Source organism: Stegastes partitus, unplaced genomic scaffold (genome assembly GCF_000690725.1).
Source record: "Stegastes partitus isolate 25-593 unplaced genomic scaffold, Stegastes_partitus-1.0.2 Scaffold317, whole genome shotgun sequence".
Taxonomy (NCBI): domain Eukaryota; kingdom Metazoa; phylum Chordata; class Actinopteri; family Pomacentridae; genus Stegastes; species Stegastes partitus.
The window spans coordinates 401,753-419,510 of NW_007578048.1; the positions used below are offsets into that span (position 1 = coordinate 401,753).

The 17,758-nt window shown below is 45.1% G+C and overlaps 1 protein-coding gene across 4 annotated transcripts; it reads right to left on the minus strand.

The window, feature by feature from the left end:
* Positions 1–1,694: 1,694 nt before the first annotated feature.
* LOC103358525 (calphotin-like) lies at positions 1,695–14,470 on the minus strand. 4 transcript variants are annotated; one of them, XM_008283529.1, is made up of 13 exons: positions 14,363–14,470; positions 14,200–14,255; positions 11,292–11,822; positions 6,773–6,820; positions 5,741–5,785; positions 5,100–5,540; positions 4,836–4,868; positions 4,670–4,735; positions 4,434–4,529; positions 3,459–3,581; positions 3,204–3,320; positions 2,624–2,730; positions 1,695–2,520 (listed from the first exon to the last, which is right to left on the minus strand). In XM_008283529.1, exons 2-12 carry the CDS (start codon positions 14,242–14,244, stop codon positions 2,668–2,670), a joined length of 1,608 nt encoding a protein of 535 aa, XP_008281751.1. In that variant the 5' UTR covers positions 14,245–14,255; positions 14,363–14,470; the 3' UTR covers positions 1,695–2,520; positions 2,624–2,667. The 4 variants fall into 4 exon arrangements, with proteins under 4 accessions (XP_008281751.1, XP_008281750.1, XP_008281752.1 ...); XM_008283528.1 differs by lacking the exon at positions 14,363–14,470 and having other exon boundaries at positions 14,200–14,315; XM_008283530.1 differs by lacking the exons at positions 5,100–5,540; positions 14,363–14,470 and having other exon boundaries at positions 14,200–14,315.
* Between the last annotated feature and the right edge of the window lie 3,288 nt (positions 14,471–17,758).

A 17,758-nucleotide genomic window follows, 5' to 3' on the forward strand; every position in this document is an offset into this window, starting at 1 on the left:
ACCTCACAGTCACTTTGCTTTTGGTGGCTTTTCTCATTCTAGTTCACATTTTTGTCCTCTCCATGTAACACTAGGTGTCTTGGATAGTTTAATTTATCCAGAAGTGAGCTTTTTAATTTAGCTGAATCTACATTTTTGGAGCTTCACGAACCTTTAGAGACCCAGTCTGGTGGAAATCTTGTTAACAGTTCTTATTATATCACCAGTGAACTGTGCAGTCGACACCACGTCTGAGCCTTTCTGCCGTTAAACTGCAGCAAACTAATGATAGTCCTAAAACATGAATTCAGGTTTTTATCATTTTATATGAATAACTAACCGGCCCTGCGATGGACTGGTTACCTGTCCAGGGTGTCCCCTGCCTTCGCCCTAAGTAGGCTGGGATAGGCTCCAGCCCCCCCGCGACCCTAATGAGGATAAAGCGGTGTATAGAAAATGGATGGATGGTTGAATAACTAACCTGCTTGGGCATGAACTGCTCCAGTATTACAACCTGCCACCATGTTTTGCCCTGAATAGCTTTACAGTATTGGACCAGAGTAGAGCTGGTGTGCTCGAGGTGCAGCGAGTGAAGCAGGCTGATGGTGTGACACTACATCTAAGTCATTTTAAAGCATGAAGGGATTATTGTAATGGAAAGAAATTCTGTAAACCTGCTACACATGGGGGAGTATTTAGGGTTTAATTAACAACCAGAGAGGGACGTTGAAGGCTGAACACATGACCATCCTCACAGGAAGACGTCTGAGCTAACATAAGATTTACTTTACTGGTGTCGTAGTGGTCAAACCCTGCATGTTATTCACTCTCATGTTATTTTCCCCCACATATAATCGTAGATATCATCTCTAAAGCTTTAACCGGTTAATTCTGTGCCTCCTTCAGCTGCTTCTGTCGTTTGTGATCAAAAATTGGTTTTACTGATAATTTTTCATGGGACAGAAAGAAGCACTGGGTTCTTTAATAAGTTGTAAACTGGAACATAGAACCAACATGTGACATATTTAACTTCTAAGACCTGAGCTCTTGTTTGGTATGCATTTTTTAAATGACCCATGACCCTAGTGAGGATTAAGGTGTAGAGACGATGGATGGATGGTTGATCTAATTAAATAGCAGAGGAAAAAAATAAATAAAGCAAATACAAATATGTTAAATATATATATATATAATATTTTTGGAAACACAGATATTTGCTGTTATTTTTAGTTTTTGCTGTTTTTGAACATCACAATATTCCTCTGGGTTTTTTTTGTTTTTTTTTTAAACATATAATGCCAGATTCTCACCATATTTTATTTGTACAATCATTTTATTAGTGCTAGTTTTTGTTTGTTGTTTTTGACAGTTCGGCTAATTTCCAATTTCTACATATTTTGCAAGCTAACTCGTTTTGGAGCAGCGGCATCTCGAAGAGTCTGTTAAAACTGGTCAGCCATGTTGGTAAAATTACAACATAACAGAAAGTNCATGTGGACACCAGGTCTTAAGAGGTTAAGCTTCTATTTAGAATCTCTCTTAACGGCGCTGATGTGTTTCAGACTCACTCCTCTAACTGTATGTTTTTAAATAAGTAAGAAAGAAACGACAGTTCACTAGTTCATCCATCACAGACAGACAAACCACACACACTCACACATTCGGCTGATTTAGAATCAGGAGAAGCATTATTAAATGAAACGCACACTCCAGCATCACGATGAGATACAGCTTTATTTCAAAGGTCACGTCAGCCCATCAACAGCTCGACAGTAATCATCCGATCACACTAGACTCCCCTCCTCTGGCTTTGAACACAAAACTGTAGCCCATCATACGCTCTATACAAAATGAATTACAAAAGGAGAAGGTGAAAAACAAAACAAGACAAAAAGAAACAGAAAATGAGCTCATCCACTCAAACTCTGGTCGCTCTCCAGGCTCCTAGAATCCTAGCGTCTAGCATCACACTAGCCTTAGCAGTAGCAGAGAGAGCTGGAGGACAGAGGAGGAGACAGAAAAGGAGGCTTAAGGGGAAATTTGTGTCTCTCTGATGGTAAATAGACCCTGGTAAGCGAAATCAGTGAAACAAGTAATAAAAACGACACAAGTTGCTTCCCCTCTTATATACAAAGGTCTGAGTAGGAACTGCAGGCACAGTCATCGATGCTACAGTGTTCACATGCAGAGTGTCTGCCGTGCGGACGCAGATGTCCTGGAGAGACTCATCTCGTCATCTCTCGAGCACTTCTGCTTCCACTGCCAATAGAAAAATGAAGTGTATGTGGTTTTGGGGAAGGGGAAAGATTAAGAGGAGCCACGATATGTTTGTTTCCACCAGTCCGCTGTGCCGCCTTGAACGCAGCCGTATTGTGACATCTGGTTTGATGTTTTAACAGAAACCAGGGCAGGAAAGGCACTTCAAAGTGTGGATGTCCCTTCGATTTCCTGGCGGTTCTGTTCCTAAGCCGTAAAAAATGAGAAGGTCAGCCGGCCGACTCCCTGTAAAGCTTTGAGTCCTAAAAACAACCAAAGGGGAATCTGGAAGAGGCAGAGGGATGGCGTTAAAGGGTTAACAGCAGGATGAGAGCAGAGACATGAGATCCAGTTTATATTACGGAGCACTGATTCGTGAGAGACTTACAAAGAAAAAAACTTTTTTTTTTCTCCAAGCTGTGCGTTGTGACTTTAGCCCTCGATGGAGACCTCTGGAACGATGTGTCCGTTCATCGCCGCCTCCACCGACAGCTCCTGAAACCAGACGTTAGATCAGATCAGCACGGTGTCACATCGAAACTCTGAACAGCATTCACCTGAATAAGGCTGGAACTTTATCAATATTTATTTAAACCATGTCAACCCCAAGAATCTTTCTCATTTTAGACTCAAACACGTCTTTTCTGCAGAATCACAAAGTTATTCTGCCATCAATCATTAAAAAAAAAGAAAAATGGAAGTTTAAAGCCTCTGATTCTTCTGGTTTTTACACATAAGTTTGGCCATTTTCCAAGCGATACCAGGCCTTTTAAACCCGCCTGCAGGTTCGCAGATCAGAGGATAAAATAACTGGGACAAAAAGTCACACAGGAATTCCTGATATTTATTTATAGGTTTACTTTTTCCTGTTTTCTGTCCTTGAATTGCAGCATCTGAAACTTCCCTCCTGGGTTCAATTATGGCTTTTGTTGAACACGATGATTTTTATTTCAATCAAATTCATTTACCACTGAGCCGAGCTGCACGGACTCGACGGCGAGCTGCATCTGACACGGCATGTCACAGAGTTCTGGTTTAGGTTCCTCTGACAGGATATTCAGACATTTCTGCTCAGTAGCAGCGTCCTGGAAGGAACAGAGAGAAGAGACGGAGGTTAGGAGACAGAAACCCGTAGAAACATTCAGCAGACCTTCATCATCTGGGAGTTCATTATCACACATGTGTTTTAAAAACCGTGTGGAACTGTGAGGACAGCAGCTTACGATGATCATTTCCTCTGCAGGTACAGCGACAGGCTCAGGCTCAGGCTCAGGCTCAGGCTCAGCAGGAGTCACATCCATGGATTCTGTTTGGGTGCTGGGGGGTTCGACGGGGGCCACGATCTCCTAAAATGATCACAGAGGGAAGAATGCATCAGGAAACACTGACTGAGAACAGACACATTAAATTAACATGACGTGAATAACAGAAAACACAATCGTCCTGCTCGTTCCAATTAACGACGGCTGTTTCAGTGCACACAACTGATTAAACTGATTTAATTAAATAAAATGACCCTGGTTTGATAGTTTGGGCTGTAAGGTGGCTCGGTGGTTAGCATCGTTAGCACCTCGCAGCTAGAGCGTCCCGGTGAGAACACCTGGGATCTTTCTGCGTGGAGTCTCCATGTTCTCCCCGTGCAGCGTGGGTTCTCTCCGGGTTCTCCGGCTTCCTCCCACAGTCCAGAAACATGCTGAGGTTAATTGGTGATTGTAAATTGTCCGTAGGTGTGAATGTGAGTGTGCTTGGTTGTCTGTCTCTAAGTGTAGCCCTGTGATAGACTGGTTACCTGTCCAGGTGAACCTGCCTTCACCCTGAGTCAGCTGGGATAGACTCCAGCCCCCCATGACCCTGGTGAGGATGAAGGTGTAGAGATGATGGATGGATGTTCTGACAGTGGATTACTTATACAGTGATACTGCTGCCCTGCTTTTGCTGTAGCACTCTGCCACCTGGTGGCCACAGGCCCTGAGTCACCACTTGATTTATTTACAGCTCAGATCTGTTTCAGCTGGAAGAAAGTGTTACTGAATGGTTTCTGGACTGTGGGAGGAAGCTGGAGAACCCGGAGAGAACCCACGCTGCATGGGGAGAACATGGAGACTCCACGCAGGAAGATCCCGGGAGTGCTATCCACTGAGCCACCTTGCAGCCCGTGTCAATGAAATGCCAAATCTAACAACAACTGCAGTTCTCACCTGCTCGATCGCTGCAGCAGACTCAGCAATGGCAACCTCGACTGCTGAGACAGATTCTGTGACGACAAAGTCATCAACCAGCGTGTCAGCAACAGCCTGGATGACAGGAGGAGACAGAAAGGGTTCCACGCCGTAAGCACTCAGGATTTTAAAGTGAGTAAATGAGACTGTGCGACAGCATAACCATGATTTTATGATGTGCAGATGATCTATTTGACTGCAACTTTAGATTTTACCTCTTTGGTTTCAGTGACGACGGGTTCGGCCTCTTCTACCAGAGCCTCGGGGATGGTGTCCGGCACCTGGTGAGACAACAGGTACTGATGTACTAATGATCCAAAAGTAATGAGAAACATGTAGGAAAATTAGATTTTTTAATGGGGGGAAAGAAAGAAGACTCACCACTGGGACTTCCACAGACTGGACCAGAGCATCCTGATGGAAACAAAACACATACAGGACACAAATGACAACATGTAAGAAAATCTGATGTATCCACTGAGAAGGTTTAACCTTCGTCCACCTGCTTGCTCATCTACTGATAAACACACTTGAACAGGACATGCTGTGCACAAACGATGAATGATCACACAATAGAAGCAGGACATGCATCGTAATACTCTGCACAAAGAGAAAGAAGAGGAGAATATTTTAATCAGGTGGCACCTCTGGCATCGTAACGGGCTCAGCAGGGACTTCAGGTGCATCTTCTTCAACCAGTACTTCTACTTCACCTTCATCGTCTCCCTCCTCCTCCTCCTCCTCCTCAGCTGGAGCTGCAGGACTGACGACTGCTTCAGTCACTTGTTCGGGCTCAGGTACCTCTGAGATTACTTCCACTACTGATTCAGCGACAGTCTCTGTAACCACCTCGTCTGCAACGGCATCGGCTTCGGCTTCAGCGGGCTCTGGTTCGCTGCTGATCACTTCCACCGCCGGTTCTTCGGTTATTTCTATTTCAGGCTCCGGTATGACGATATCTTCTGGGATCACCACCTCCACCTCGGTCACAGTGTCTTCCTCCGCCACGGCCTCAGCCTCCACGGCTTCAGCCTCTGCCACGGCCTCAGCCTCCACTTCAGTCTCTGGCTCACACACGTCAAACGTCTGCACATGCAAGATGGACACGGCACACGGTAAGAACACCATGCAACATGCAGCTGGACGATGAAAAACTTGCCCATAAGATTATTGAATGTCAGGTTTTTTTCTCTCCCTGGGCAACATGTCACACGACACAATCACACGTACTGAACATGCATTACCAAAACATCTGCATTTATAATTATAAGACCATAAACTCTTACCTGTTCAGTCTCTGTCTGTATAACTGTCGTGTCAACTGTCTGAATCTGTTGGAGAGCGACAAATAACACAGCTCAGAGCAGAACGACAGGATAAAGTGATCAAACGATGGATAACAGAATGAAAGCGATGGGTGTTCCCTCTTAAGCGGAGCACAAAGCTTCAAGCAGTCTTATGATCATATTTAAATGAGGATGTGGATTAGCTGCCTAATAGCCGCTTTCATGCTAATTACAGTGCCTCATAAAAACTCTTAATACCTGCAATTTTCTGCTTTTTTATTCTGTCTTGCTGCGTAAAACACATCAGTGGAATCCTTTCTGCACCGAGCAGCTCACAGATTAATGAAGAAAAGCTTCATTCTTAGTCGTTTTTTTCACGTAAACGTTTCGAGTAGCTGAACCAGATTGTGATCTGTGTTATATAAGAGAAAGAGACTCGAGGCACAGCGTTATTCATGAAGTGTGAAGCCGAGCTCACGGGAATTTTTCAGCGCTTTTCTATTGAAAGGATTGTCTCCTGTCCAGCTGCTGCAGCTATGAACTTATAAAACGTGACTGGAAACTCTGTGTCGCTCTGTTTTACTGCATGCTGTCATTTCCGGGACAGTTCTGGTGTAAGAAAAAGCATTACACAGACAAAATGTTGTACATTTTTAAAGAGCAAATGGCAACTAATTAATGAGACCAGTGATTTTTCGTCACTTTATTTGATTCAAAAAAGGTGAATGGAGCAGGACAGCTGTTGTTTTGTGGCGTTAATTATTTAAAGCGTTGTTTTTAAACCGAAAGAAGTTTGCAGAGAAACTTGTAATTTGACAAGTGACTCCTCAAGGTTCAGCTATGTTGTTCTGCAGCAAATGGGGCCTCTTCAAGGGGCCTGAAGTTGTGCAAGCTTGTCAAAAAGCAGCTTGTGTCGTGTTGAGTTATGCTCCAGTCATTCACACCTGTCTAATCTACCTGTCAGCTACGCCCTCAAATATATACTGCTCAGTCACAGTAAAGGTGGTTTCTGTGCATAAAAGTTTGTTTTACCTCCGTCTCAGCAGGAACAACCACTGGAACCTCAGCGGGGGGTATGACCTACGATGGAAAAAGGGAGACGAGTTAATTCGCACATAGGCAAAACAATTATAAGGCAGAGCACGGATTTAATAAAACAGTTGGTAAAAAGTCATCTCGTTTAATAAAGGCACACACTAACAAGCCTCTTAGGCGGTTAAATATACCTGCCTCATGTTACACTGCAGGCTTGTTTTCTGACTTTTTAAAGGCCAAGCTTTGGAGGGGCGCACACGGCAGCCTGAAAAATGAGCCCAGAGCAAAATGATCTTCAGCACAACCGTTTGTTAGCCAAACTGGAGCTGCCTGCAGGCACTTCACAGAGAAACCGCAGCGAGAGTCTGAGCAGGTTCGCCGAAATTAGAACGTTTTCACATCGTAAATATGGACTTAGAGTCTAACAGCACAAGCGCACACTGCTTGCAGTTGTGCAGAAACGGAAAGGACAACAATCACCAGTGGTACGAGTAAATGAACAGCGGTTATTTGTTACGCCTTCTCCTCAGCGCCTCAGTATGATGAAGACATACATCATTAAATCTGTCCTTGCTACCACTTTCTTTCTCCACAAAACCCACACAAATGTAAAACTCCCACATCTTTAATTGCATCTTTTATTATCTGTTCATGATGCTGCCAGTTATAAAGACAAACCTTTGTGCTGCTGACACGCCTTTGACCAAGTCATTACATATTCACCACAATGTGAGGACATGCTGTTGGCACTGCTTTAGGATCATTTTTTTAATAAGTATTTGATTACAGTATTGTTCCAATTACTGCCAGAGGTGTTGAATTTCCTGAGAATGGTTCCAAAAACACTCCGATGATGTTGAAAGTCCCCCACATTTAACCACAAATCCAGCGTTGGCGCAGCGTGCAGCCTAAGTGGCCGCTGGCTTCGCCCACTGTGCAGCCGAGTGAGCTGAGCCAAAGTGGCATTTGCACGGGGCACCGCATAAATATTGTAAGTCTTCATCGTCCGACAGTAAATTATTTATGCTGTCTTGTGCCAGTTCTGCTTCGATGTAGGACAAGTCTGCTGCTTGCATGCTGCTTCTGAGACTCACTCGTTGGCCAGAATCATCGAAACGGAGCAAAACAAATGCTCACGTTGCTTGACCACCTCCACCTCCACCTCCACCTCCACCTCTGTGCGGTGCTGCTGGGAGGCTCCCTGCCCTCTGGGAGTTTAACAAGTTGTGAACAAAGGGCCAAGTGGGCAAATATGCACGTATAGTTGAGAAGGGTAAATATAAACTCCAGCTATGGCCTCGGAGGGATGGTATAGGGGAGAGAGAGGAGGAGGGAAGGAAAGCGGGAGCGAGGTGGGCTATAGGCCTTCCTATACACACAGCGTACACACCCCCCTCCAGCTTGTCCAAGCACCAGAACACTGTGTACCAAACTGATCTGCATACAGATCCAGCATCACCAGTCCAATGAAAAGGCAAATTCAGCACAAATCGAATCTGATCTGGGGGCAGCTGCCTTCCAAACAGATCGTTTAACCCAAAGGACACGGTGTACTCAACTCTGTGTTCAAATCGTCACACATGAACGCACACACACAAACACTCGCACATATTCTCATTTTGGAAGGTTTTTTTTTCAGGACGACTACCAAATGATGCTGTCTTCCATCACGATATGCCAAGAAAAGTAAATAAAAAGGGCTTTGTGGACTGTAAAGAGAAGCTGTCAAAGTGATGTCAAGCAAACAGTAAAACACAGAGGAGGGTGTTTTGCCAGTTCTCTGTGCAAAAGTCAACGGCTGGGCTAACAATGCTCAATAGCGTCTTAGAAAACAAACCTATAAAAGTTGCCAGGAAATGTGGGGAGGGCTGCATGTGTGGACGAAGGTCTGACACTGGGGGGGGAGGAGGGTTAGGGGTCCTAACCTCACGTGTTCTGCCACAAGCTGCTCATTTTTCCAGCTAAGTCCATAAAAGTGTCAAGTCACATTTTTTTTGTTTGTGCTATTTTCTCTCTTTCTCTGGCCGTCACGTCAAATCTGACAAAAGAAAAAGTGCGTCGCCATCATTCGGAGGCACGTTGTAATTAGCGCTTCCACTGAAAGCAAATGAACCCCGAGACATCCCTTCGCTGGAAATTTGTCACAGACTTTAAAAAGGTTGTGACAGCTGTCTGCTTAAGCTATTCTTCAGCGCTCAAATACCAAAGGCTCGGCTACACACATGCACAGATACACACTTCAACAGGCACCCCTTCACCTCCCAACATGGAGCTAAATATTCCACCTTCCCCCAACACTGTCTCCTCCCAGCACCCCCAGCAAAGAACCAATGGTACAAAGGACGACGCGAAGATGAGCAAGTGCACGTGGTGGGCGCAAGAAGCCAACGAGGCCTTCATGCGCTGTCATAGGACAGGAATGGACGAGAGGGCTGGGGGAGGATGGAGAGAGTGAAGGAGTGAGGAAGAAGAGACAAGGAGGAAGTGGTGGGAGGGAAGGAAGGGTGTCGAGGGAGAGCAAATTTACAAGGGAAAGAGGGTTAATGAACAGAAGGGGGGCAGGAGTAGGAGGAGTGGCTGTAGGAGTAGCGTGGTGGGGGGGGGGGGGGGGGGGGACGCAAAAGGGTACAAAATGTTCAGCCTCACCAGGAGCCGCACCCACCATCGCTCCAGGCCACGCAAAAACCAAACACACTCAGCGGGTCTGTGGGTTGAGTGGCGGGTTTATACTCACCTGAGCCTCCGTGGCGACATCCAGGAGCAGCGGGGCCTCTTTTTGGCCCCAAAGCCAGCTGAACACGAGCCCCATTTATGCCTGATCTGATTCTACAATCTACCAGCAAAGTGACCAAACGGCGGCTCGCACAGGGTCAAGTGCAGGACGGAGGCTTCGATGAGGCTCAGTGGAATAGCTTGCAAAGTCTCTCAAAAAGTTAATAAATAGATCAAGTAAAAACTGACTTGCACCACATATGAATATATATAAAGAAACTGCTACAGTATGTGTTTGCAGCTACGGTCAGCGTGGACGAGTGTTCAGCCTCACGAGTGTCTGCGTGTTCAGTTTCTGTGCATCTGAGCTGAATCGGGCACATCTGCAAGCAGTGAAGGAGCCGAGAGAAAGAGAGGAAGGAGAGGAGGAAAAGGAGAGGTGGGTGGGGTGGGAGAGGGGAGGAGGAGGAGGAGGAGGGAGGCGAAGGGACAGAGGGGGGAGGATACCGCCACAGCGTACAACTACATAATGACGGGCTGCCCATCTCCTATAGAAACCTCCTTATGGACCCCGTGTAGCTCCGCGGGTAGAGTCTAAGCCTTATGGGTTAAAGGTGACGAGCCAAACCTCCAAAGGAAGTGACAAACAAGTGAACTGGACGAGATGACCCAAGAGACACCGGAGAGCGCTGACCGCGGCGCTAATAGCATCTCCTCTCGTAAAAGGCTCGGGTGCCATCCTGAGCTCACGTGCGCGCTAACACACAAGTGAGAGCGTGCTCCATATGTGGTCGTGGCTCAGTTATTGGGAAACGAGACCATGACTCAAGTGTGTGTGTGTGTGTGCCCTGAGTTCAGACACACAGGTTGTACATGTATGTGCAGTTTACTGGCCAAAAGAGAACATTCTGTTCCCAGCGTGTACGCATGACGGCTGCATGGCACAAAGCTCACGTGACCACAGTCGCTCAGCTCGCAGGATTTACAGATTTGGAGGATAAAAACAACGTTGGGCCGCGTTATTATTTAGTGAATTGCTTTTTTTAAATTATAAACTAAGCTCTGTGTAAAGTAAACATGTGTATAGATTTAGAATTTGTGCAAAACAGAGGACACAACAAAACCAACACTGATGGCAGCATGTTTTACCAAAGCGGCACACGTGTGATAGAGCGTATTAAATCTAAACTACCTTTTCTTCTAAAACAACAGCAAAAACTTCATCCCATTACACGCAAACAGCTCTTACGTTCCAATATATTCTCTCTTACTGCGTTCAAAAGAAGCAAGACTTTAAAGACAAGCACGTGCTGCGAGACGTTTAAATGTAGGTGGTAATGTATAATGTATGCTGAGAAAGTCTCCCACTGATGTAGCCTTCAATCTCTCCCCTGCTCTCCACCTCTGAGCTAAATGGAACATGTTGTTCCCTCTGCTTCACACCGATTCCGCCTCCCTTCTCCCATAAGGAGCAGGCCACAGCAAACACAGTTTGACCTAAAGCCGTCTAAACTGGTCCCAACGCAAACTCACGCTGACAAACTCCGTCTCTTCCCTGAAAACCAGAGGCTATATGGAACCCGGCCGAGCTAATTTAAAATGTGAAACGCTGAACCCGACACAGCAGTCGTTGAGAAGAAACCAGCTTGATGGGATGTAAGAAAAGGTCAGAGGTGACTCCTAAAGCTAACAGAGGAACCAAAGCATCTGTGTGTTTCGCAATAAGGCTCCAATGACTGAGGATAGAATCTCTATTTGAGTCAGCACTCAACATTAACGATGGTTTAATAAAAAAGATTCTCACCTCAGGTACTGGTTCTGTTTCGGGAATGACGGCTTCGACCTCCTGTTCTACAGCGGCTTCGACTGCAGGAGGCTCCACTGGTGGAATCTCCACGACTGGTGCTTCTTCGACGACTGGTGCTTCTTCAACGACTGGTGCTTCTTCGACGACTGGTGCTTCTTCGACTGGTGCTTCTTCGACTGGTGCTTCTTCGATGACGGGTGCTTCTTCGATGACGGGCGCTGGGACTTCAATCTCAACTACTGCTGGAGTCTGTTCCACCAAAACAGGCTCAGGTTCTGGTGCCGGTACCGCAACAGGGACGGGTTCTGCGACAGGTTCTTTCACAACTGGTTTTGGTTCTACTTTAGGGGTCTCCACAACGGGCACAGCGACAGGAACGACCTCTGGGATCTTTTGCGGGGCTGGTGCTGGAGTTTTAGCCGCTTTCTTTTGGGTCGCTGCAGGGGGCGCAAGAACTGCGATGCCGGGACCGGCTTTGATCGGCGGGTTGCCGGCATGCTGCTCTTCAAGGAATCTCCTGTGGGCCGCCTGCAAAGGTGGAAAGACACAAAAACATCTGGGTTAGTGATTGTGGTTCTGTCATTGAGTGGGAGGAACCACTTCAGTTTATTTGAATGCATTCATCATGCAGCTGTGACTCGACACATTAACTGGCACTAGTTTACTGTAACTTGAATTTATCCTCCCTCTCAAGTGACTGATCCTTAAAACTTGGGGGGAAAGGGCAAAAAAATGAGGATACTTACACGAATAAAGTGACACTTAAGTTATAGTTGCCCCCAAAAGTTGTTGAAAATGTCAGAGGATGAAGATAAAATGCAAAGAAATGGAGACGAATGTGAGTTTAAGAGGTGAGAAAGCTACGGAGGCCTATACTGTGTCCAGATACTGATGTTGTTGTCAGGCTGTGGCTCATTCTAGCACACTTCTCTCAGCAGGAATACCAGACATGCCATCCCAGCCAGGTCCAAAATGTTTTTCAGCTCTGGACAAAACCCCCTCAGGCTTTAATGGAGGTTTTAGGGAGTGCAGACTGCTGGAGGGAGGGGTATAACTGGGAGTGGGCCCAACAAAGCTAGTTAGATAATGGGAGCTAATTAGTTGAATCAGAGCGGTCCTGACAGGTCTGGTGAAGCGGGAACGGAAACCATGCGAGTCAGCAGCACTGATGGGCGCCCCGCGGGCCAGACAGTGGGCCTAATCACATCATAATCAGGTTATAATCAGGTTACAATCACTCCCCGAAAATGCTTTTGTTAGGCCGACAGCCAGTTAGGCATTCGCAGTGTTGGACCAGTGCTGTAAGCCAGCAGAGCATGGGTGTGTAGGAGCGTATGTCCAGTTAGCTGCCGTCAAAACAACCCCTCCCTCATCTTTGCAAATGAATAGCTTGATATGTCAAAACTCAAACCTCACGACCACAGAGTAACAAATCAATGTCAAGTCATTTTCTGTGCTCCTCGGGCTGCATGGAACACACACGGAAAGGCATGTGTGGCCAAATAGGTGCACTCAGCGAGACGTCTTCAAGTGTCCTTTCTCTTCCCGGGCTCTGATATCGCTGAGAGAAGCGGTGATAACACAGAGCCGTGAATGACTTCAGGGGGCCATTTTTATCTGAGTGTCAGTGGCAGACGCTGAGAGAATGAGGGAGACTGTGCAGACTCCAATCTGGCAAAACTAATGCAAGACATTCCTCTAGTCAACACATTACCAAATACAGTTGTGGTGCTGAGAGGCACAGGCTGGCCGGTCAGCCAGAGGCTTACAGACGGAGCTGGGGGGGAGTTTAGTGGGGGAATGCCACAAGAAGTCCATACTGAGAAGTCTTGGCAGAGCAAGAGGACTGAGGCTTCAAGTCATCCTTCTTTAGTGGTGATCTTTGTTTTGTTTTTTTAAAAGTTAAACAACATTTGAAAGGTTGAATCATTATGACTGGGAATGAAATCCCAGAGAGCAGCGTTGGGTGATGGAGTAACCCATGGCCTTTGAGAAACTGGAGCTTCTGTGTTACTTTCTCACTCTTCGTACACCCCTCCCCTCTCAGCCACACCCTCCCCTTCTTTTTCGGGCACTGAATGTTCAAAAGTTAAAAATTTCTTCGAGTTGCGTAAGAAACGTGGGGAGGGGGAAGGTGTCACTTATGTCAATTATGTTGACATTGACGATGATGTTTCAATATATTGAATTATGTAAGAAGCATAGCAGCGTTTCATTACTGTGCTGCATTGAGCTGCACTACACGTGTGCTGAATGTTTTGGTCGCAAGCTTAATAAATATTCGTATATGTAATAAAAGGTGGCACGTTTCACGACAGCAAACAACGGAAATATGTAAACGTGGAGTCTCCAGAGCGCACGGAGAGAGCGCATGGCGCACAGGAGTTAAGCCAAGAAGATAACAAATTCTCCATCTCTTGTATCTAATAATAATCCCAGAAGCATCCAAAACGCAGTGCTACTATAAAAAAAAATATTTGTGTGATTTCAACATAGTTCGTTTAGGATTTTATTATTTTATAATTATTTTCGAGATTTTACGCACGGATCGTGGAGCGTTCCTCTCCACTCAGCAGACACGCAGAATGTAAGAATGAGTCAAATAAGTGTTGGATTGAATTTCAGTAAACTCAAATCGATGTGCAGGGGATTTAAACTCACGTTGAGGATCTTAATTCTCAAACATGTATTCTGCATCAGGCAATATCAGCAGCATTTTTTTTTAAAATTTTAGTTATGGTTCAGTTAACGAAAAGCCAAGATTGGGGGTTTTTTTGGAGGAAAAAGGAGGGAAGAGACGCACGGAGTTAAAACAACCACTTGCATTTTAAACGCACACTTTGGATGTATGATGAGAATAAACACCGAGTGGGATGAAGAAGAAAGCGCGCCTGCCACCACTTACCGCCCTCCTCAAGCGACGCCTGTTCTTCTTAAATCTGCTGGGCATGTTGGTGTGTGCTGGTGGAAAAAACAAGACAGAAGAAAAGAAAAACGATGAAATGGAACGAGCATCGAGGCAGAGCGAACCCGGTGGATGTTTATAAAGCCCCCGGTCTTTCTGTTACCTTTGCGCAGAGCCTATGGGAGCACCGGGATGGGGGACGGGGGGCGTGGAGAGGCAGAGAGCGAGAGACAAATACTCTCACCCCACCTAACTCACATGCACGTGCGCGGCAGCCCAGTGAGATGGTTGGATGAGAGATGGTCTACCTACCGACTGGATGGTGGGCTGAATTATGTAAGCCCTCCATCACAACCGGAGAGAGAAAGAGAGCGACACACCCCCTTCTGTGGTGGAGGCAGAAATACTGCGTTGACGCACATGGCAGCGACGCGGCACATGCTTTAGTAAATAGTTTTCTCCTTCACTTTTCTCTTTTCTGAGGAGTTTTTGTTAGTTTTCTAACACAACAGAAAACATGCTTCAACTCTGGGCTTGAGAGAACCAGAAGAAAACACACAGGCGGTGCTGCAGAGAAAACACTGTGTGCCTCTGTCAGCTTTCAGTGAATGCATTAAAAATCATGAAGCCAAAGCATAGTTTTCATTGTCTGCGTCTCATGTTGAGAATAAAAAAAGAAAGAAAGCTTTTACATGTGTGTGTGCCCACCCACCCCCTCTGTGCTGCATCTCTTGTGAGCAGCCATTGTCTACAGCTCCTTGTGTACATGCATATTTATAAGAGCAACAAATGTGTGGTTTTTTCATCCCCAACAAGAAACCCTGATGCATGTAAACATGTTGGTTTACTTCCCCTGTACAGTTAGTTGTACAGTCAGGTAGAGGTGTGAGATAGGTGTTTAGCTGTTGCACATACACGCTGGTTTGACGTTACACAATGTGGCAGTGTCGCCCGAAGGCCTGCGACTTGATTTACTCCTGAACAGTCAGCGAGTGCATATGGATTACAGGCATGCGGGGCCTCCACATGTCGCCCCGCACGTTGATGCTCAACTGGTGATCTTTTCACTCTAGTAACTGCAACAACAAGAAAACGTCAGCAGGACACACAGCAGCTGCAGGAGCTGAGTTACCGACATGTTCTTCTTCGTGACCTTTTAGCTTCTGGGGCCACCGTCGCCAAAAGTCCCCAGAGAGGAAATCATGAAATGTGAAATCTTCAGGTGTGACTGAGGGCGTTTTACAGAATCTAGACATGTTGCACAGTTGCTGATGCAGTTTGTAAGGTTTATGTTTTCATTGTGGTTGACAGAATTTGTTGTTGTTGCTGTAAAAACGTTCTGAGAAAGCTTCCAGTCTGAAGTTATTTTAGTTCCCAGAATGTTCTTCTTGAAGGCAATGTTCGTTAAACAGTTTCCCGAATGTTGCACTGAGAACATCCTTCAATTGTTTTATAGAAGAACGTTCTCAGCAGCGACATTCCTCAGAACACTGCCGGCAGAATGTTCTACCTTTGTTAAAATGCCACATTACAGGAACGTTTTATTAACAAAAAACATCTGTCTTCTGAGGCCTCGAGAACGTCTTGAGAAGATTTTGGCAGTAGATGATCCTCAGCTACTCTACTATGAGCCTAGATGATAAAAAGAAAAGAAAAGTTGCCAGTCACTAAATAAAAACACAGTCCAAACACAAGCTAAAAACAATAAACTCACATATATGTTTTGTTATTCCCTACCTTTTATAGCAGGTTTCAGTTTTGTGCTTTGAACTTTGTCGGAGTTAAAGATGATCTTAAAATATACATTTTTTTCTGCTTTTGGAGTTTTGGCAGCCACATGTTCCTCTATCAGCTGAATGGTTAAATTAATCTTATTTAAAACTCCATTTGGGTTCATGGTTAGTTCATAGCTTTGTGGTCTTTAATTGACTATTTTACTATTTTTCATTAAATTCATAGAATGTCCAGCATGTTATGATGCTTTAGTTGGAAAGCTGCTGAGAATTCAGTGAGGAGTTTTTGAGGAGTATTAAATCTAGTTCTTGGACAAAGTAGGAAAATATGACCAGCGCATGTTGTTGTATTTGTTTCCTCACTTTTATTGCAATTTGCCACGTATTTAATTCACGATGAAGCTAGCATGCTATTATTCAACTTCTTATTTCTATATAGGAGAGAAACAACGACAGAAAAATAAAGTGTTTAAGTGAAATGATTGGTGTGATGGTGGCATTCGGTGAAAACTCACGTCATCAACTATTCAGCTAATAATTAATATTTCTTTCATATTTATCAGAAATGGACCCAATTGTTGTCAAAACATTTCTCAGTTTGTATAAACTAACCCCACATTGGTGCACGAAGGACGTCAGACTTTTTGTGTGTTAACAATTTAGGGATTATCCGTGTGTCCGGTCAAGTGTGTGTCTGTGTTTGAGGAGGTTTTGGTTACACAACAACAGTCAGGCTGTATCACTGTCACACAGAGGCAGATGCCACATACTCTACATGTCTCTGTCCACTTGATTTACCTTCTGACTTTTGCAATCGTACGAAGATTTTGCGCTTTATCACATGTCGGCTCGAACCGCCGCTGAGATGTGACTCAATCCCAGAGTCATTTTCTGACATGCAGCTGGCAGCTCGTTTATCGTGACTGTTTGTAAAGTGGATGTAAAGCTGCTCTGTCCTTTCCCAGCAAACGTTAGGCATGTGTTACAGAATCAGTAGTTTGCGGCCTGTTGTTCTGGTGGGATGCGTTTCACAGAGAAGATCGATCAGCAGCAGAGAAAAATGAACAGGTTTTGCAGCTTTGTTTTGCTGTTTTGAGCATGAAATGGTTTTGATGCTGATGGGTGATGCAGTAATGAGTTGTTTGTCCCATTAATCACCTGTCATAGTTCAGGTTTCCTGCCTCGGGCGCTTAAACACATCATCACTGTGACTATTCTTTAAAGAAATACTACAAAAAGAAGTTGTTTTTTTAATTTGACCATCATATTTTTAAAAGATAAAAGTCAACGATTTTGCCTGAATATTTAAGGAGCTTAACCGATGTTTGGTTTGTCTTTTTGTCGGTTATCACACACCCCGAGCGTGTGTGAACGTGTGTCACACAAAAATTCAGAGCACAGTAAGTTCAGCAGGTTGGTGGGGTCGTATAGCTCAAGGGTTCTGCTGCACATTCAAACAAACGCAGCAGAGGAGGCTAACCTGGATGCTTTCGAAGTTTTGATGTTTAAAAAAAGGGATAGGCGCATCACAGCCAGCTGTCACCCTGGAGCAAAGCTTTATCACGTTAGGACTAAATGAAGCTCAGCTAAATGTGTTTGGAGGTTAAACGCGACATTGTCCGACTGAAAAACCTCCTCTGTCTCCTGCCTGCAGCTCATTGTTCTCATTTTACTGTCGAAAACGCAGAAATAAGGGCCTCTAATCAGCAAATCCGTAAATATCGTTATGAAAGATGGTTATTTTAACAATGAGCCAGTCTTTAGCTAATGTGTTTACATAGTGCACATAAAGATAGATAGATAGATAGATAGATAGATAGATAGAT

What these genes read in the sequence shown, in the direction of transcription:
- LOC103358525 (XM_008283529.1), bottom strand. Translation starts at nt 14,244, where the DNA reads ATGCCCAGCAGATTTAAGAAGAACAGGCGTCGCTTGAGGAGGGCG. An exon ending in GGCGTCGCTTGAGGAGGGCG is followed by an intron (nt 11,823 to 14,199) that starts GTAAGTGGTGGC and finishes CCACCTTTGCAG; the next exon opens with GCGGCCCACAGGAGATTCCT. An exon ending in TTGTTCCTGCTGAGACGGAG is followed by an intron (nt 5,786 to 6,772) that starts GTAAAACAAACT and finishes GCTCTCCAACAG; the next exon opens with ATTCAGACAGTTGACACGAC.